Source organism: Sitodiplosis mosellana, unplaced genomic scaffold, assembly GCF_009176505.1.
Source record: "Sitodiplosis mosellana isolate CC-2019 unplaced genomic scaffold, AAFC_SMos_1.0 Smas_scaffold_47, whole genome shotgun sequence".
NCBI lineage: Eukaryota > Metazoa > Arthropoda > Insecta > Diptera > Cecidomyiidae > Sitodiplosis > Sitodiplosis mosellana.
The window spans coordinates 2,167,701-2,189,579 of record NW_022595289.1 but is presented as its reverse complement, the minus strand read 5'-3'; the positions used below and the strand labels follow the sequence as shown (position 1 = coordinate 2,189,579).

At 36.6% G+C, this 21,879-nt stretch overlaps 2 protein-coding genes across 3 annotated transcripts in view; both read right to left on the bottom strand.

Moving 5' to 3' along the window:
- Positions 1-2,046: 2,046 nt before the first annotated feature.
- On the bottom strand, positions 2,047-3,753 carry LOC129569959 (myosin regulatory light chain sqh). Of its 2 annotated transcripts, none has more exons than XM_055449247.1 (2): positions 3,564-3,753; positions 2,047-2,829 (listed from the first exon to the last, which is right to left on the bottom strand). In XM_055449247.1, the coding sequence occupies exon 2, from the start codon at positions 2,827-2,829 to the stop codon at positions 2,305-2,307; it is 525 nt and encodes a 174-aa protein (XP_055305222.1). In that variant the 5' UTR covers positions 3,564-3,753; the 3' UTR covers positions 2,047-2,304. The 2 variants fall into 2 exon arrangements, with proteins under 2 accessions (XP_055305222.1, XP_055305221.1); XM_055449246.1 differs by having other exon boundaries at positions 2,047-2,834; positions 3,564-3,752.
- A 462-nt stretch (positions 3,754-4,215) lies between these two features.
- LOC129569958 (sushi, von Willebrand factor type A, EGF and pentraxin domain-containing protein 1) overlaps positions 4,216-21,879 on the bottom strand; it is a 34,928-nt gene continuing 17,264 nt past the window's right edge. Inside the window, exons 3-16 of the mRNA XM_055449245.1 lie at positions 11,278-11,448; positions 9,806-10,114; positions 9,482-9,604; positions 9,240-9,377; positions 8,660-8,812; positions 7,710-7,859; positions 7,462-7,635; positions 7,100-7,395; positions 6,820-6,966; positions 6,671-6,758; positions 6,026-6,509; positions 5,797-5,909; positions 4,867-5,703; positions 4,216-4,807 (exon numbers count right to left, since the gene is read on the bottom strand). Coding sequence (XP_055305220.1) covers positions 4,653-4,807; positions 4,867-5,703; positions 5,797-5,909; positions 6,026-6,509; positions 6,671-6,758; positions 6,820-6,966; positions 7,100-7,395; positions 7,462-7,635; positions 7,710-7,859; positions 8,660-8,812; positions 9,240-9,377; positions 9,482-9,604; positions 9,806-10,114; positions 11,278-11,448 — 3,338 coding nt within the window. The 3' untranslated portion in view covers positions 4,216-4,652. The remainder of the gene's footprint in view (positions 4,808-4,866; positions 5,704-5,796; positions 5,910-6,025; positions 6,510-6,670; positions 6,759-6,819; positions 6,967-7,099; positions 7,396-7,461; positions 7,636-7,709; positions 7,860-8,659; positions 8,813-9,239; positions 9,378-9,481; positions 9,605-9,805; positions 10,115-11,277; positions 11,449-21,879) is intronic.

Below are 21,879 nucleotides of genomic sequence, written 5' to 3'. Positions count from 1 at the left end.
AAGCAAACCGCTCGTAAATCAACTGGTGGAAAAGCACCACGTAAACAGCTCGCCACCAAAGCCGCTCGTAATTAAGGTTTCTATGCTCATATTTTCGTTTCAGCTACTCTGTTTGTTGATAATTGCAAGAAGAATTGGTCTTTGTTTTCATAAAAAGTGAAATCATCTGCAATTGCTAGGGGATTTATTCAATTGAAAAATTACACAATTATTTTAAAATCCATACTTAATCCCCCTACAATATGAAATAAAAAGAATTACATTCGTAATTCCGAACTTTTTCGTACCGTTGTCCTGCGTTGTCCGCACTTTTGGTTATTTTTTTAAGGAAATTTTCAAGTGAAAAATCGGTCACTTTAGTTAAAAATTTCAACAATTTTGTATGAGAGGTACCCGTAAATCGATTCCGATTGGCTTCAAACTTTCAGAATCTTTTTTTCCCCCAAAAAAATGAAACCCCAGAAAGAGGTACCTCCCATACAAGAGTGTCAATTTTTTAAGATTTTTTCTTAGGGCAAGTATCCCAGGGTCAAATTGAAAATGGCTCATCTTTGAACTTTTTTTCGGATACAAAATTTTTGGCATTTCCAGATTTTGATTATCTCAATTATTTTTTGAGTTATCGTGTTAACAAACACCAACGAAGACAACGACGACGGCACACGAACGGAAAAGTGTCTCAAAAATGTGTTTTCTACGCGTTTCATGAGTTTTTATGATGATCTAAACCAATTTTGCGAAAAAAGTTTTCGAGACCAATTCCTATACTTTCCCTTGACACAGTGTGTACGGAAAAGTAAAATCGGTATTGAATGAGTTGAAAAGAAATTGCACAATGTGAAAATCAAATTTATGCTTTGTTTGAAGTTAATTTAATTTTAAAAACCAAAATGGTTAAATTTCCTTGCATTTTTTCAATAAAATGTATACTTTTTCGGATTAACGCAATATCATAAGTCAAATTTGTCATAATATATTTCGAAGTTTTTCAGAAATTGTTCAGATTACAAATGAAAACTCGATTACACTAATCACCGAAGAAACATCACAGCCATCGACTTTCACTGCTATGGTATGCAATTTTCAATTCATTAATATTTTCCCATTTTTGCAGTTTTATTGTTATTTCAACCAAATGTTAATAGTATTTACACATTTTATCATTTGAATGATGAAAAAACATAGACTGACGCAGTCAATGATCTTGAATATTTATAAAATCCTTTAAAAAGCATCTTCACAATGCAGTCCAAATAGTTCAGCTGCAAAATATGCGTCGCATATAATGTAGAACGATGCGATTTTTTTATGAAAAGTCTTGGAAAAAAAAAGAAAATATGATGTACAAACAAATAATCGTAGTTATGGCCACTTGCGAGGTTTGCAGCGTATTAAATGGTCGAATTGACTCAAAATAATGCTGTAAAAATGATATACGTTCAATAAATACAATTATTTTATTTTCAATTCAATACTAATGGCTGATAATTCTCGAATTTATAGCAGAATTGATATCAATCTAAATATCTGTGATTTTTCAACGAAAGCTGCATCTCCAAAAGAAGAACATTCGGTGTTGAGTATGTAAAAATGAAACTTAATTGCATTGAACGCATTTTTAAAATAGTTTATTTTTCTGGTTCATCAAGTAAATCTGAAAGAAAAATGTAATAAAAAACTAAAATGGGCATAATTCACATGGATTCGATTATCTTATAGAACGTATAATGTGGAATTGTAGATGTTAAGATTGTTTAGTCATTTTATTCTTTGCTAGTTGAATTCGGAAATTCGTTAGCAAATAAATATTCCGGAGATCCTTCAATAAAAATCGAATTCATGTTTCTATGCGTCAAGATAGCATGTAAATCTATTGCAATATATAGCGCATTAAATGTGGTATATATTTCCAAACCTGACAGGAAACTATATTTATATTTGTGTTAAATAGTTCAAAGATGGGTTTTGATTTCTCTGAGATTTAATTCAACCGAATTCGCTGCAAATGGACATGTTATGAATAATATGTCGTAGCAAAAGGCTTGGTTTTTGGTTAATCAATAATAAGAAATATATCTTTATTGTTCAATACAAATGGTTTATTAGATAATCGCAAATAACGAATATTAGATGATTTTCTTTTGGAATTGAAATTAGAGAAATTATGGATTTTGCATATGATAATCTAATATTTAAAAAAAAAAAATCAAAATCGCTGAAAGCCTAAGAGGCTCAGGCTCTGAAACATAATTATTGGAATTGATTGTGCATATATACGTGCATTGAATCGGTTTTGGTCTTTATTTATTGCTCATCTTTGTCTTTTGCGCCATGTTTCAAGATTCTAGTGAATTCTATGTAATCGAAGAGACCGTTCTTGATCGGCGCCTCACGGTACATTTCATCGACGTCTTCGTCTGTGAAGCGATCCCCCATCGTGGTCAAAAGTTCACGCAAACGTTCTTCTGGCATGAGTCCCAAGTTCTCTTCATCGAAACAGCCGAACGCATTCTTGATAACATCTTCGGGATCGGTGCCTTGTAAGCGTTCACCGAACAAGGTCAAAAACATGGTGAAGTTGATTGGCCCAGGAGCTTCATTCATCATGGCATCCAAATAGTCGTCACTTGGGTTCTTTCCAAGCGATGCGAGCATATCATGTAAGTCCTCCTTCTCAACGAAACCATCACGGTTTTGATCGATCATGTTGAATGCTTCCTTGAATTCGGCAATTTGGGCTTGATCGAACATAGCAAAAACATTCGAAGTAGCGCGTTGTGCACGCTTTTTTGTTGTTGCACGACGACCGGCTGTTTTACGTGATGACATCTTTTCTGAAATAAAACAAAAGTCAAAAAATACCTCTAATTAGTTCAGTTTTGGTTAAAATTCACGCAGCTGCTATAAACTATGCCAAATATGTCAATGTGCGTGTGTCATTTGGTTGTCATATTAGTAGTGGGAAAAAGAAATCCGGGTACTTAATCGCTGTGACTCACTCACAATGAAAACATTTTTTTTTGTTTTATGTTGTTGCTCTGTTTTTGTGCACAAACTGGTTGGTATTGTGCATATTGGCCATAAATCTGTCCGTAATCAACAAATCAATTCTAAATGTGTACAACAATAATTACATGTGTGTCTTTGCCAATTCATTACCAAAAATGGTGCGAATTTATGCGCTCATTTTTTTTTTTCTTTTACATTTCAATTCAATTCCAAAAAGTAGACCAACAGATTTGTTTGTGTGATTTGTCGACGCTGTCGAACACACAAATGCCTTGTTCAACCGCAAACAATACACACATACACAACATTATTCGACATCAGCAAAATTTCAATGCACTTCAAACATCGCCCAACATGGAATTCAACTATTAAATATGAAAAAATGCATTTTTTGTGCAACATTTTCTGCTTTTGATGTGATAATTTCTTGGTTTAAAGCGAAAAATTTGCAAAAATACTCGAAACGATATTGTGACGTCACTTTCATAGAATCTTCACTCCATCTTTACACTCAGTTTGCTTTATGATTCATTTTATACCCACACATTACTCACCTTTTTTTATAAAAAAAATAACGGAAATATTGAAACAAAAACGTTTTCGCGAACGAAATGCGAAAATTGATCAAAAATTGAAAAAAAAAATTCTTTTAAATGCAATTGCAAAATGACAGATCAAGTTCTGGAATTGCTACACCTTAAACTGTTGTTCGTTCACTAAAGACGTTTGCCGTTTACCATAAGCTGTGATGTTTCATTGTTTTGTCGCGGCCTCTTTGTGGAAGAGTAAGCAGAACAGACGGTGGTGACTGAAGCGAGACGCAACGAACGTATGACAGATGTTGCCCGATGCGAATACCTTCATAACAGCATTGCCAACTGAATATTCTTATTAACTGAAAATTTGAAAAATGAAACGGCATGCACAATTTAGCTATGAAATTGGTTAGTAGAATAGGTTTGAAATGATGTATTTTTGTGAAAACTACAATAAGTTCGAACGGATTAAAGATTAAAAATCATACATAAGATTATTTATGTTAGCTAAGCGAATTATCCACTGTTTGGGTGAAGCACTTTCCTCAAATCTATTATTAGTTCAAATGACCAAAAGCATGGATGTGTCATAACATAAAATTAATTCCCACCTTCATGGCAAAAGTTCTAAGCATTCATTCGGTCTAAAAACAAAATAAAACCCATAGTCTTTCCATGTTTCCAAGAGAGTTTATGTTTATTTACAAATAAAATAATTAGTTTAAAATTCTTAAGATAAAACATTCATAAAAGATCTTCAACTGTTTTGTCATCGGATACAATTTAAATAAAATCGACACGTTTCTTTTCTTTCTAGCGGGGCACAATTGGCCTGTATGTAGGTGCATAATTGAAGCATTTGCTATTTTACATTAATTAAAATGACTGAATCGCTTACTAACTAGATATGCAGTTTATTTCCACTACGATTAAATTACTTTCTTAACGTAATCGACTAACAAAAAGACAGTCATTTCTCACAATTATCATATCGCAATGGTTGGCATAAAACATTTATTGTCATAGAGTGCGCTAAAAAGTGTTAAAATTCACTAAATTGTATTCGAACTTAGGAGAGGCAGACATAGTTGTTGCAGTGGATTCGCTTTATCGTATTGCCATTCCGTTTATTGTGACCGTGGCCGTTGTTTGCGATGGTGGTGGCGGTGGCAAAGGTTCTGGTTCGTAAACATCTTCGTTCGTCTGCATCTCATAAGGAGCATCATAGTAGGGCTCTGCTGGTATTTGATCATAGATATTTTCTGAAATGATAGAAAAATTTAAAGTTCCACTCAACAATCATGAACACAATTAAACTCACCAGTCGATCGATTATTGGCGTTATTCAAATGGGGCGGATGAAATGTGTTGAACGTAGCTTGATTTTGATATAAATTATCCAAATTTTGTCGGTTAGTTTCTAGGCTTGAATAAGACATCACAGCAGCATTTTGATCTTCTTTCCGTTCGGCAGCCTGGACATTTTCCGTATTTTTAACCGGTCGCGCTTTGTTGCGATGCAAAACCACCAAAGCGATTAAAATTAGTAAGATTACAATGATAACGACTCCGATTGCGATACCAGTTCCAAGACCGGAACCATCTTGGGAGTCACTGGCTGCCAATTCACATCGTGGCTCTTCACCGCTCCATTTGGCATCGTCCATGCATTTTCGAAGATATGGACCGATTCGCTGGAAGTTCGGTATGCAATGATATTCAACGGAGCCTCCATAGATGGTTGAGTCATTAACAACGATGATACGACCATTTTCGATTGTATTCGGTCGATCACAGTCAACGGCCTTACAAATCGGCGATTTGCCTGCCCAACGACCATTCTTCAGACAGGTACGTGTGTCATTGCCAACCAAATAATGGCCTTTTGGACAAGAGAATTTCGCGATTGAGCCAACGGTTCGAATGTCAGCATTGACTACAACATTTTCAACCACGTCTGGATCATCGCAAGTGATCTCCACACAAGATGGAGCTTCATGACCCCAAGTTCCATTTTCCAAGCACAGGCGACGTGAAACCCCATCCAACTTGAAGTTTTCGTCACATTCGTACAGAATGGTTGATCCATAGTAAGTGGCATTTTGAGTTAAAATCACCTTTCCATTCTTTATTTCACCAGGTTGCTCGCAATCGACATCTGGAGTAGAAAATAGCAACAATTGAATTGGTTTGAATCGAACTACATTTTCAACTTCACAAGTTTTAAGAAATATTTCCTATGAGTACTCACAAATACATTCCGGAACTTGTCCACTCCACACTCCATTCTCTTCACAAGTGACCAATGGTTCACCAATGATTTTGTATCCACGCTCACAGCGATATTTTGCGAGAGCCCCGATTCTATTAGTAGAAAAGATAAGATGAAATTAATTTTTGTGATATTGAGCAGTGAAATTACCAAACTTCATTTTACTCAAATGAAATCTCGAAAATTATATTTCCATTGAAATGCTTACTTGTAGGTTTGAACGCTCTTTTTCGGATTGTTTTCAGCGGTTCGAATCAAAGTTCTGCCGTACATTCGGTCATTTCCAGTGACTGACAGAATGCTGTGCGCTGCAATGACAGGTTCAGAGCATCGAATTTCTTCACATCTTGGTGTTTCATCACTCCACGCAGCTCCATCCAAACAACGTCTTTTTTCGACGCCCTGCAATCGATGCGAATTGATGCAAGAGTACACAACCTCTGATCCGATATACGTTGTATTTTGAATGTATTTGAACGACCCGTATGGGACTGGTTGTACTGGGCCGCAGTCGATATATTCACAAACTGGTGCCTCTCCACTCCATTCACCAGTTTCTGTACACTTCAATTGAGGCTCGCCACGTAACTTGTGGCCAGCATCACAGTGATATTCGATGGTAGAGTGAATGTTATAATCATAGCCAACGACATATGAACCCGGTGGTAGATTTGGCGCTTCACAAGTAATCACTGAAGAGATAATGAACAAAAAATTAAATACATGAAAGATCGGGATGAGTAGGTTCATTTCAAAGAGCTTGAAAACAATCATTTTTTCAATAGAAATTTTATATGATTGTGAGCAATGAAATAAAAGTTACAAAATAGAAAAAAACGCATCTTTGACTTACATTCACAAGCTGGTGCATCATCACTCCATTTACCGTCTTTTGTGCAGCGCAATTCGCCGTTGCCGACCAGCCAATAGTCGTCATCACACTGTAATCAATCCTGTTAGTTTTTTCCTACAATTCAACACAAAATCAAGAGTTGAACAAACCTGATATTTAACTATCGATCCAACAGTCGTTGTCCCATTGACCAATTGAATGCTACCTCGATCCGGTCTAACTGGAGTGCCACAGTCGACATATCGACAAATTGGTGCTTTTCCGCTCCATTCTCCTCCTAGTCCACATGTTATGATCTGAAAATTCGATTTAAAACGTTTCGTTAAAAAATGCTCTTTCAAATGAAAGTCTGTCTTATGAAAAAATCTTCCAAAATCAAACAGAAATATAAAAAAATAGAAGGAATATATGGAAGAATATCCTCCTTACCGGATCACCAATGAGTACATATCCTGGATCGCATTTATAGACTGCTGTTGCTCCCGCTCGTTTGCCACTCATTTCGACTTGACCGCCGGCGATTTGCACAGGATCTGGGCACCAGTCGACCAAACATTGCGGCTGTTTACCAGACCACCCGTCGATGCCACACGTGCGATTCTCATTGCCAATCAAAGTGTAATTTTCGTGGCATGTGTACATTGCTTGAGCACCATATGATGTTCTGTGTTCCGGTAAAATGATCGCTCCATGCTCAAGTGCCGGCAATTCTCCACAGTCAATGTCTATAAATTGAAATATGATTTACATTTTTCACTTTCCACAAGAAAACACATTCGATTTCCACTTACATTTACAAGTCGGTGCTTTTCCACTCCAAACACCATTGTCACATTTACGCGTTCCATTGCCGATGAGAGCGTGACCAATCGGGCACGAGTATGATATATTGGCACCATTTGTGAAATTTCGACCCGAGACGGTAGTGTTTTGCAGTGAATCAGGTGAACCGCATGACAAAGGTTCTGAAAGTGAATTGAATGAATAAGTCGAAAATTGGCCTCAAGGTAAGTAATTAGTGTTGTAATTATAGTCTCACCATGTTGACAAATGAAGTGTAAATAGTCAAGATTGCAGCCAACGTCGTTCCAAAGCCAATTTCTTCCGCCGTCTAAGACAACGCAATTTTGTTCGCCGTTGTAATTGTTCGGTTGATCACGGCCCCATGCAGGCTTCAATACAATATCACCTGTTTAACATAAACAGAGATCACATTGCATTTTATAACAGGCATTTTTGTTTCGCGTCGAATATGCAAAACCATAAAAGGGAATTTTTCCATACAACATGACAGATTGTGATTAGATTTAGTTAGAAAGAAGAAACAAAATAAGAAACAAACACGCAAACAAAAGGACTGATAACAATCATTTGCCTACATTTTACATTTTACGGTTTTCTATTTTTCTCATGCAGCAGGCATTTCGAAACAAGCCCATAGAACGTGCACATAATATTCACACTGCGAATACCATAACAATGAGCAAAGAAAAAATATTGTATTTAAGGAGCAAAAGCAGATATTAGCAATAATTAATGACACGTTCAATCGGTTACGTCGTCGACGATGTAGTATACGATGTATATTCTATGCATTTAACGGTCTACGGTAACCGTTTCCAGACAGAAGCCCAGAAATGAAAATAAAAAATAACACTCGTCTTTAATAACAATAATATGTTATGTGCAATAATTTTCACAGCATTCATCGATTTTTCTCACACATTCATTATTTTTCTATTTTATGTTTTGTGCAGTCGCGCTCGCCTGCCGAGCAATGTGTTTTTTCCTTAAGCGTGTTCAATTTCAATTTGATTAATTTAATGACTGTGCAATGACAAACGTCGGTGATGACCTCCACATTTTGATTCACATTCGGCGTGAATCTTGTTGGTTTTTCTACGGACGCTTTTTTATTTTCGACTTTCATGGTTTATCATAATCGGTAAAATCTGTCAATTGTCAAAGTCATCGAATTTGGATAATTACCGTTGACCCATTTCCAAGTACGTGATGTATAGCCTGGCTCTTTTTGCGCACCAATCCAAACTAGCTGCGTGCGCAACTCTGTTTTACGTCTCTCCAGCTCCGATAAAATATAGTCTTTGGTCGCTCCACGGAAATCATGAATCAAATCTCCACCTAAACGCCAACAGTATCAAGAGTGATTAGCGAAATACACTGAAATTACTCGACTTGAACACTATACCGGTTGAGAGATTAAGAAGCCGTAAATTATTTTTTTCTTTAAATACTCCGTTGCTGTTCGCCATCCGTTAAAAATGGATCATAGATCACCCCAATTTAATTTAGCAGAACGAATTTAATTTATAGAGTGATCGCAATTAAGATTAATCTCTCACTTTGTTTGCTGGGCTTTCTCGTGTAAATAGCTTTATTTTCGTGAATTATCATGCATAAAATGGTATTTTGCATTGTTATGCTCGAAGCATTTAAAAAAAATAATTCGAGCAAACAAACTGCTTGAATGGGTGACAAAATGTCACTTTTTCTTTGTGAAAATTGGACACACGGGTGCGAACAAACAGACAGTTAAAAACATATTTACCGTGCGATTTACAGATTTGTTGTGCCTTGTCAAAGCTCTCGCCGCGTGTGACGTGGAACTCGTAGCAAGTACGGTCGAATGTTTGCAAAACCGTGTCCGCATTTAAATTTGGAGCAGCACAGCGTTCCGGCGAGAATTCTGTGAGTCGCATGGAAAAGGACGGGAACAAATTTTTAACAAATTATCGGAATGAATAAACAAAAACTGCTAAATGGTTGAGGTAGTAGGTTCAAATTGCTTACCATCATTCGAAAATACTTCGACTTCGCACAAACTGAGGCTACCTTCAACGCCGACTAATTGAATAGCAACGAATTGGCCGACCAAAGGTCGTGCACATGTAAATGTTTTCGATGTGCCTTCATCTGAAAACGAGAGAGAAATACGCAAAAATAAACACACAACGAAACAATAAGATCAATCGCGCATACAATTAAACAAGAACGGAAAAATGGTGTGTTCTGAAGGTTTTTTTTATGGCTTAAAAAACTGGTACAATTTATGATAATGTGGAATTTTTTATTTCCAAATAAAAGGTAATTAAAAGCATTGAGTTTATTACATACCAACTGTTCCTGGGTACCATGCACATAGTGGATTCCTTTGCAGATCAAAACTGCTGTTTCCGACTCGAATCTCCAAATCTTGAAGCGGTGGAAAGCCACAACAGCCTCGTGTGGTAATTCTCACAACGCGAACCGTTTGTGGGGCCAACAAATCAACACGCCACCAAGGCGATATCTCTTTCTGTGTCTCGGAGCACTTTTGTTCATCGGGATTTTCGTTGCCCAATTTCCCATCGTTGGCCAAGCCCGCCGGTCCTGCTCTCGTTGAAGACGACTGATTTACCGGCTTTCGGTATGCCACATTTGTACCTAACAACCAAACGAGAAATGATTTTAATTAACAACACCAAAAACATACATTTAACGAGAGAGAAGAAGCCCGCATAAATCATCTGCCAGCGAAATTGAATTAAATTGCGTAATTTTATCATCAAATTTTTTAAGCAATACACCATTGTTACACCTTTCGCCGACTTTTTCATCTCTCTCCCATGTACGCTGAGTACTACTACACACAAAAATCACATTCACACGCAACCAAAAACAGCAGCAAAACACAAAAAACGACGATTATGTCGAATGAAAACAATATTCTTCCGTAATATTATTTAATTATTCGTTGTGAGCTATATTATGATAATATGAGTAAATACGACGCGCGCGCGCACCGAGCGAATAACGTGATCGTTGAGATGCAACTCTCACAACACAACCCATTAAATGAATATGCAAAATGCGAGGAAAAAATCACATTAAAATACAACATTTTCACACACACACGCACATGCCGAGGGAAAGAGAGAGAGGCAGATTCACAAATTATGTGATTTTTGCGACTCATAACATTATGGCCACACGATGGTTGTCGTCGCACGGCACGGCTGGAACCATGCACGTATAAAAAGTATAGTAAAAGTTACATCTGCTGAATAAAGTGTTTGAATAAATGCCACATACGGCATCAGTTTTTCCCTGACATTTTACCGCACAGGAGGAGATGAGATGAGATTCCGTCATTTTCCAGCAAATTACTAATTTTCAGCATGGAAATTTGTGCTGCCGAAAACCAGCAATCACGTTATTAGCCACATTATTTTAATTACTATGGAAAGGGAACCGAGATTTTTTTTAAAGCAAATATTTTAGCGTTTGTTCAATTTCCACAGTAAAAAAAAGATGTGAAACCAAGAAAAAAAGTCAATTTCACTTAAAATGTCTGAATTTGCATCATTTTCAGCATGAGAACGAAAAAACAAAGTTCGACGGAAAAAAAAGGTGAAGTCTTCATTTTGAAGCCTGCTTTCTTTTCTCAGACAAATTATGATGATATTATCATCGAATCGGGTATTGCATCCACTTTCCCAAACTTTGTGAATGAGGCATTTGCTGGTTCGTAAAATGTAAATATTTGCATATGGTTTGAATAGATTATAAAATCTGCATGGAAATCGAGAGGCAGATCGAGTACTTACCACAGAATGGAAGATCTTTTTCCCATCCGCGCTTTGGATCGCATTTCGTGACGCTTGGACCGAATAATTCATATCCCGAATCGCATTCGTAATGCGCTTCTGATATGCCCGATTGACCGGAAACACTTGTTTTTACTTTTGCATTCAACGGCACGGACGGTTGACCACATACTGCAATGAAAAGAAAAGAAAAGAAAAATGCTGTTCGTAAATGATATTCCAAAATCAAATAGAGACCAATTCATTTAAAGAGAGTGAGTATCTCTCAAGTGCTCTGTCAATTGAAACGTAGAGTATAAACTATAAACAAAACGCGAGCGCAATTCATTGAAATGAAGACCAAAGAGTGTCCATAATTTATCGATTCAATCGTTCAAATCGAATCGCTTTCAATCGAAATAAATCAGCATATATGTGCCCCGCATTGGTGCTGGTGAATAAATAACGCACTGACAACACACCGGCCAACTCAAAATAACACGCGGAAAGAAAGCAAAAACCAACAATATCGATTCCGTCGCCTATTATGCAAATTCTCTCTCTTTTGCAGCAAAAAAACAGCAACATATCGTACAAAAACTGTTGGAAAAACATTATTATTATTACAATTTCAAAGCAAGAAATGCTTCATTCAATATGCAGCCGACTCAATTCGTTGAACTTATTAAATTGGCAACGATTGCAAAGAGTTTTATGTTCAGACATTCGAGACAAAGTTGAATTTAAATCGGTTCAACGATTTTTGTTTTTCATTTACGAAATCGAATCGTTCCGATCGTAATACTTAATCACCATACGACAAGTGAATTGTTTCAAGATGTTTTCCATTGCGTTGCCGACAACTGGTTACGGACAACTGATCACTTTAAAACAATCCCAGATTGTGTATCAAGCCCATTTCAATTTGTGCGGTTCGCTTGTGCATGATATTTAATTCGTTATTGAGTTTTTCCCTTATTCAGAAAATGCCCGTAGCTTTCGTATATATACATAAGTCCATCAAATGACGAATAAATTTTCAAAGCATCTAATAAATTGCTTATCCGCGCCGATCTGTGTCCATTTGTTTTCGGTAAACCACATACTTGACAAACCAACGTGAGAGCGAAGCAACACAAAAAAAATTTGTATCAGATTTTGTGACGGCTGAATAAAAAATGAGCTCCTTTTATATTTCACTAGCAATAAAATCCGTTGTGGTATTTATTAATGAGGTGAACATTCCGAAAAAAAAACCGAGAATGTCTATGGGTGAGATTGAGAGTGGAGTATGTTTTTTCTTCGATTTATATTTTTGAAAAGGCGAGTATGTTTTCTGATGATTCTGTTGGCGTTAAAGTAGAGTATGTTGTAGTACCGTCTAGCCTCCGCGGTCTTCATGGTTTTCGCGCAACTGATAAAAGATAACAACATGGTGTCTTCGGCAAAGTTGTAGAACTTGAGGTCTTCTATAACTAAGCTGAAGACAGTTATCTCGTATCTCTTATCAGTTGCGCGCAAATCGCGCACATAAAAAAGCAATTTTTATATAGAACTTTTTTTTTCTTATCATTTTTCGCGCTTTTCGCGGAACTGATAAGAGATAAGAGATAACTGTCTTCAGCGATGTTATAGAAGATCTCAAGCGCTACAACTTTGCCGAAGACAGCAAGTTGTTATCTCTTATCAGTTCCGCGGAAACCGTGAAAAACCGCGAGGACCCGCTAAAACGAATATACTCGCTTTTAACCATTTTTAAGTCGACAGAAACTTGCTCTTCTCTTTCGTAACAAAGTCAATCAAACATACACTACTCTCAATCTCACCCATAGATGTAATCATTACAAGTGTTTGAAACTCATATATTGAGGTGATGTTCCCATCGGAATATTTTAAGCCGCCGAATTAATGCTATTATTTCCATTAAAATGCAGTGAAAATACCATTTTGCGCAATTATTCGTTATTAAAGTTTTTCGCAGAAATTAATGACGAAACAAAGGCGCCGCTAAAATTCTCATCTGTTACCATATAATTCGATATAAATGTACATCTTTCTCTGGAGATAGCGTTGCAAATTTGCATAAGAAGCTTCAGGCAGCGAGTGAAAAGAAATCTCTTTAGTTGATTATGGGCTTTCTTCTGACACATTCCCAAATTATATATTCCATTCTTTAATTGTGATTCAAAAAGAAAATCATCGGCTATTGTCGCCACAACAGCAGCTGCAGCATCATCATCATTATCATAATAATTATTACCGCTAATACATTCCCAATTGGAAACTTATTTTTTTCATTCAGCGGCTCATCTTCGGCCTCGCTCATCATTGAATGTTTTCTTTCTAATAAATTCACCTGTGAATCGAAATCGAAACTCTCACCAATCATCGTCCAATGTAATTGATACAAATGTAAGGAAAATGAATCTCATGCAGGTCGAAATTAGTGTTTTCGCCAGCACGCACTCAACCAGACAAAACAGAATTGAAACCGCGATCGAATCGGCAAACGATTAAATTTAATTTTTGAATTTACCTTGAAAGTCTCACTCTCTCGCACTGGGAAACAAATGACTGTATTGACTTAGTCTGCTCTACCAGTGCGTGTGTGCACAGCTCTATTTGCGGACCGAAATCGCTAAGATCGATGTTCAAACACACGAACACACGAGATCAGTGGAATAAAAATGACACACGACGCAAACCATCAAGTAAAGGGTAAATGAGAATGTGCCGCGAGTCGTCACTCTTATGTAACACTTTGAAGTTTGAACTCAACGAAGTACTTGAAAACAGTTTGCATGCACAGCATCGCAAAGTATACAGAGTTTAATGGAAAATAAGGCAATGCTTCGAATGTGATTCGGATGAAGAAAAAAGCGCGAACGTTTCAAGGTGTTCTTGACTGAACCGATCGAATGTGTTAAACGTAAACGAACCAAGTCACTAGATCGCGTCATGTTACCTAGCCACACAGCGACCGCAAAGTGCTAAAGTGCGAGATCCGTATAATTATTCACAAACAAACAACACATTTTCGAACCGAACCGTCTAAATTTAGGCTCAAACAAATTATATGTCTATGAAATTTGGAACCGATTCTTTCAAACTTGCGAATGAAAATGTGAAGTTTGGAAAAAAAACAATAATAATTAGACATTTGATTTTGTCATGCGTTCGACGGCTGCTAGAACAATTAATTGGTCCCACAAAATGAGTATCAGCTGTATGCGCGTGGCAAACAATACCAAATGGAAACCATAGCCTATTTCAATGTCTTACTTACACAATCCATCTCGTTAAATTCTCATTTCGACGAAATTGGCATCAAATTTAAAACGAAATAAGTCTCACGCCAAAAAATGACATTTTGTTAAACTGATAATTACAATTCCTTGAATGATGATAGTAATTTTTTGAAGGGGAAAAAATCAATATTCTCTCAATTTTTCCACTTTTCGCAATTGCCACTCAATCAACTTAATGGGTTTAATGAAATCGTTTGCAATTGCCAAAGTTGGCACTCGTCGATAATTTTTCAAATTGCATAATTGCTACTTAGTGATTAGATTGATGTAGCCTCATGCATTTGAGACAAACTCGCAAGAAGCTATCGATCGAAATCGAATTCAATTATTAGCAAATCGCTAAAACAATATTTCATACATAAACGATCCAATGAATTGGTCGATTGGTAGACGATTGAAGTGGCTCGTTTTTTAAAATGTGATGGATGTGTCGTCGCGAAACGTTTTTGCTAAACGATTTTTTTTGCTTTGCATTGATTCGATTAAATGTCGATTTGCTTCTTTTTTTTCAGCCATCATTCAAACGTCGCCTCTTCTACTGAATTACAGTCCGAAATGGTAGCAGTTATATAAAGAGAAGTTCAATCTTCTGAGTTCGTACGTAACTGGACACTAGAAAAAGTGTGTCTGTCGGCACTGTTTTTTTTATTAGTTACTTATATCCATACTTTGGTGAGCAACAAACCCACTAGTGACTAATTCATTCCGGCTAAAATAATTGTCGCTCCGAAAAAGGAAGAAACTTTCATTCGAATTTGGTCAAATGACATATCATCAATATAATGACATTTCCAAAGTTTGATTCAGCAATCGTTGTAATCATTCGAACGTTATCCAATATGGGAAACACCAAGAAATAAACCAAAAACTCATCAACTAAAAGACTTTCGAACGTTTCGCATTTTCTTCACTAGCCTAATGTTTAACTTATTAAATGATGATTTGAAGGTGAAAAACCTTAGAGAGACGTTATTTGATTAGCAGAAAATAAGAGAAAGATACACTCTTAACACATGAGTATTTAAATCGAAAAAAAAGAAATGCTTCACACGTTCAATACATAGCGAACGGGAGTCATTGAATTAATCGATTGTCGGTTTGCGTACGCAGTTCATAATGATTGGTTGTGATCATTTGAATAAATAGAAGAAAAGAAAATATACAATGAGAACGACCGATCGAATGTGCGGCAGGTCAAAGCCGTTTATTGTACCCCAATTCAGAGATTTGAATTGTTTATTTTTCGCACCTTCTTCTCATCTTCGCATCGCTTCGAAAAATTCTGATTACTTCAATTACGATTGTTTCTCCTCCATTGAATTATGATGGCCAGCTATTATATTGGGCCGATGTTTTGCGTGTTGAAAGAAGGGAAATCACCGTTACAATCCGACTTATGCACAGTAATCGCATAAATAGGCGATGTTTTCATTGCGACACACGCAGTGTTTCGGTGCTGTATGCTTGCTTACGGCTCACGTGAAGAAAGTATGTTATCATTCAGATGAATCGTGTATTGTTCAATTCATTTTAACTGGCCCGGCAATGACGTGCGCGTTCTTCGTTTGCTCTCTCGCCACGTTATTGTACATAAATCACATGGTAGTTACCAGAATTTTGCAAGCATCGTACTAAACAAGATTTTTTCTTCTTGTTTTGCCCAATCGTTAATTATAATCATTCTTGTTGAAAAAAAGATGTCGAGATCAGGTTGTTGAAAAAAAAACAATATTGCTTGTATGAAATGCTGATGACCGATGTCATCACTCTTCTTGTTTCCAACTATGTTAACCGCTTTGCATTTCGTACATTCCATGCTAACGGAACGCATTCGTTTGTTCTTCTCATTTGCATCGTTTCCAAAATGGTACAGTGATAATTTGAGGTTTTTATTAGTGTAACGAGAAACGGTACTCGAAGAAGAAAAAAACTAAGCTTGTCATATCTTTCCACCGGTACAAGAATGTCATAAAAAAACAAACTCTTTCTAAATTATCACATGACGATATATCATCGTATTATACACGAAAAATCTAGGGTTTTTTTTTCTATTTTTGTATTGATGTGTTACCTCTTGAATTTTTATTAGATTCCAATTCTTTTAGGCCATATGTTCGAATGTTCAATCTTGGCGCCTTTCTAAAATAATTCAAATTTTCTCCAACTGCGTTTGTCTGCGCTAAATACATTTCATAATCTGAAACGACGGAATGGCGCAAATTGAAAAGCCAATGATGAAACTCTATTGAATTCTGAGCATGGCCCATATTCAATCTCAGCTGATCATTAACTCGGCGGCACTTTTTACCCATCTTCCGATGACGAAACGGATTTCAAAACGTCAGCAAAAAAAAAACGAGTTTGAAAAAAAACGGCGAGTTTAATTCAATTATAATCGCATCTGCTCGCACTTTCATTCATGTGCCGCGCAAATACGTCCAATGTGGCATAATCATCTAAATTCAAGAGCGTAAAACAATGCAACCATCTAAATATGGTCGTGCTTACGTGTATCTATTTCGCTGAGTTTTCTGAACCGCCAATTATTTTGTCAATTGGATTCATTGCATGAGAAACACCGCACACATTCTGCATACTAATCAAATAAAATTTGTTGAAATCTACTTTCAATTTTGAATTTTTTCGAAATGGGCAAAGTCCAAAATTGTTGTCCTAAAGATAGTGATCGAATGAAAAACTAATTATTACCACATTTAAATCGAATTACACCTGAGTTTCCGGTGTGTGACATTATATGTATTACTAAACATGGATGGTGTTTGATGCAAGAATTGGTTTGAGCTCTCAAGATATGCTGATATTCGCAGTCAATACCCAGATAATTCCCATTTGTTCAATTTCCGTTCTATTGTATTTATCACATTTGAAATGGATTCAAGCTTCATAAAAACGACGATTTAGTTAATAACAATAAGTGCTCTGTTTTCGTATGCTCTGACTTGATGACTTGACCATTTCAGTTAGAATTTGTGTTCAGTTCACAAAGTAAGCGTTGTTTTTGCAAAGTCAACTTCATTTAAAGGCAGAAAATGAAGCGTGAAAGCCATTGTCGCACGCAGTCTTTCACGTAATTCAAGGCTAAATTCAAATCGCCACTGTGATTCAATTCATTTTGAAATAAGATTGTTACTGCTCTAGAATCTAAAATAAATGGTCTCGCGAATGTCGTTTAGGTTTTGCTCCAATAACATGTGCCTTGCTAACAAGGCAAAAACGTGGAGCGTGCTAATGAGCTTCTGTCAGAGCTTAGGCTTAAGAACCACTTAAAAAAAAACACGCACAAGAAATGGAGTCATTTAGATCAAGATTTTGTAAGACACTAGCCAGTAAACTGGACAGCAATGATCATTTTGCGTTGGTGCGCACTTTTTGTGACTTTCCGACTAGAGTCGAGACACTTGCAATATCATTTGATACATTATCTTTTTCGGGCACCATCAATCATCATCAAAAATAAATTAGATACGGAGATTTTTGGCATTGATCCATAGAATCGATTCTTATGACGTCATCCGTTGAAAAAAATCCATTCATCATCCAACATGTGGATTGCGATCGATTTTTGGAGGTAAAATACGTAAAAATGATTTGTTCAACGTGAATTTTGAAAAGCTTCAAGTACTTAATGATCATGATTATTTTTAATGCTAAACGCATTATTGATCTTAAATATTCAGAAATGGTAATCGTTTATGCGAAGAAAGTTTTGTACACTTTGGAAAATCGCATCCGAACTCTGTGTTTTATTGATTTTTAAATGCTCAGCGCGGTTATACACCATAATTGGCTGATTTTTGGCGAACGATCGATTACAATGTTGTTTGGATCGCGTCGAAAGCACCTTATTAACTGATTCGTCGTGACTGGAGTAAACGCTAATTTTCAATTACGAAACAATCAACCTTTCTTTGCGTTACTTCGCAGCGATCATACAGCTCATGTTCGCAAAGTTCATTTTTGTGATAGCAGCACGGATAAAAGTCATGATCGTTTTCGGTGAATGAGTGTTTTGGCATTAGTTGAAAAGAGCAATGATTCAATTATCTATGGTCAACAACATGTTTTCATCGGATATGAAAGTAAACAAAATTCGATTTCACCACTTAATCTAATGCTGATTTGATTCAAAATAAATATGTATTGGGTTTTTTATGCTATCAAGTATCGTTTTCCACATGATCTTGATCGGTGTGATGGATCACATATCAATTTCTGTAGAAATTGTTTGAAATGTCATAGTCACTGTTAACCATGCTAAATAGCGCCCGAAGGAGAATCGATCTTTATCTCCGATGTCTCTTGAACCCAATTTACTGACTTCATGCACATTAGGGACTAACCAAAAAGAATCAAATGGACAGTATTACACAATTCGCTCACGGAATCCTTTTAAGTACTCTTCTCTATCAAAAGCAACGATGAATACAGACACCCAAAATAGCGAATGAAAATACCAATTGTTATGAATTGCTCAAAACGGTACACAAAACGAGCGGATTTCACATTGAGACAATTGCAAGTAGCGAGAAACCGCATAACGAAACGTTTGATGTTTTCGTGCATAAATACGATTAAAATTAATTGAGTTGTATGTGAACGAACCAAGAAATCATGCAATTTAATAATGATAATTGGTTTGATTTGATGCGATGATAATTTTTCCATTTGATGTGCCGGGGAGCCAGTGTGCCGGGGAGCTAGTGTGCGAAATAAAATAATAGGCAGACAAAGTAAAAAATTTGCATAATCCCAATTTCGAGTGTTATTGACGAAACGACGGCAGAGGCAATTGTGATGTCCAGACATCAAGTTATGATTTGTTGATGTCTTTTCATCGAAAGAACTGTGGCATCATACGTCAAACAAAAAGACTGGAACCGGTCAACGAATAATGGCATCGGGTGAGTGTATTACATATTGCTCTGAGCGAATGGCCGATCCATTTCACTGTAGCAACCGCTTTGAGGCCAGCCCATTACTCAAATAAGCACCAGATACCTAGTTTTTTTCTATGAATGGCACTTGTTGTAACAAGCCGATAGCAATTGCTCGCATTCGATTTCAATTACACTCACAGCAGCCAACCAACATCACGATGCAATTATGATCGTTTGAAAGAGAAATGAATATGCAAATGTGACGATGTTCACCTTGAAGGCTACTATCAATCGAACCTCAATTAAAACTGATTTCAGTGTGTGAACGAGAGTGAGAGAGATAGAGGAGGAAAATCGACGGCAAACAGTTGGCGCTGCAGTTGAACTTTAAGACATAAAACACTTTCAATATTGAAACTGATTTACGGAGCTCCGAGTAATCTAGATGCATTTCGAGGTGAACAACTTTATTATTCTTTAGATATTGCTCGTATCATTTAAAAATGTTTAATAATAATGGCAATTAAAAAACGGAGTTCTACAGGCTACACAATCATTTATAAGCGGTTGTGTTACGGTGGCGTCAAGTGAATTGAGTAGTTGCGTGTGTCAAAGTTCATGCAACGCCGCTAAATCAAAAGTCGAAGGTAGATTGTCAAAATCGCTTTTCGCCACATTTAAACGTACACTTTTAACGGACACCGATTAGCTTTCGTTGAAATTTCAAAGAAGAAAAAAATTAGCCACGAACACGTCTCCCATTTAGTGCCATTTATAACATTTCCTTTGTCCACTCGCTCGCTCGCGTCTCAAAAGCACTCACAATCGCTTTTTGTGTTGTATATTGTCCGACTAATGTTCTCAGCACAAAATTAATGGTTCTGTTCGGTTGAAATTTGCCAATCAGCTTCCAAAACTAATTATATAGGCGAATAGAGTGAAGAAAAAACTCAATTTGAAATGTGTTCTTGAATGAAAATAAAAAACCGACAGCAAATGACCATTTTATTTTCAAATGCTGTTTGCAAATGAAGATTGTACACTTTTTCACGACTTTTTCCATTCTTCTTCTTGCGAGATAGAATAGAGTCATAAAAAGGTACAAGCTTATTTATTAGACGATCATGAGCGAATTCATTGTTCGACACATAAAAAGTCATTCAGTGTGGATACAGAAAAAAAGCGGCGAAACAAGTAGTAAATCAAAATTGTGATGCTAAAAAATCACCATCTTATTTTCAAGAATTCGAAAATTGAGCCATTTTTTTCTCTTCTCTCAAGCTACCGGTCTTCGTTCGTGACCAGATAATTTACACTAACAAAAAAAGTACAGAACAAACAGATAATATAATAATAAAATAATAATAAACACAATATAAATGGTTGTTCAAAAGCCGCTTGCCATTACGAAGAAAAAAATATACAGAAGAAAGACAAAATTGCGACAATGAATATGGAATACAGTTTCAGTTAGCGCTTTTTATCGGCTGCTTTTGTCTGTTTCGCTTCTTTTTACGCCTCTGTTTTATTTGATGCCATTGTCAACTGGATTGCGTACGCAGTGCGCATTCGGTTTGGTTCGGCTTGGCTTAGAGTGGCGGTTAGAGTGTGCGCAAGCTGTATTCATAAGCGCAAACCGAATGGAAAAAAGTGATCTCTTTTGCTCATGATGAAATGGTTTCTGTACCACTTCAGTGGAATTTCGTTGGACGAGTTTTTTTCGCTTCGTTTTAGTTTGTTTCGTTCGATGACTTTTTTTTTAGAAATGGCGTGCGCACCGAAAACAGTGGCTGCGATCACATTCAATGAACTATTAGTACTAAGTGCTGTCAAACACTGTGTGGTTTTCTTGTTTTTGTTCGTGCGTCTCTTGCACGAATACGGTCTTGATCAAGTCTACGCATTGATCTGTGTTCATTCCAATGCATCGTGTTATTGATCAATGGCATTTATTTGATCGTGAACCGCATATAACAATAACTTTCACACTATTCTTAGGCCTCTTTTCAATCAAACTTTTCTTAAAGAATTTTTTTTGGCATGGAAAATTGTCTATGTTTTGGTGGTCTTTCTCCTATTTTTTCAGATCCATTCAAAAGATAGAGAAAGCGTTGACGCTTCGAATCATTTACAAAGCGCTCAAAATTATTGCCGCCGCCGTCACTCTGAATAGATCCCATCAATGCGAGATGAGAAACGTCTATTGTTCGGAACGAGGTTTTTCGTGCGCTTTTCCCGTCACCCAAAACAAAAAAACACCCAGCCGTAAATTGTGTGAAAATGAATTTGATTGTGAAATTGCTTAATATTGTTAATAAATATTCCACTGTTTTTCTGCAGTTTTTTCAGACATTTTTTCCCAATAATTTAGCATCTGTTCAAGGGGCCTTTCGATTCAAACTTCAAAAAAAGTCTTT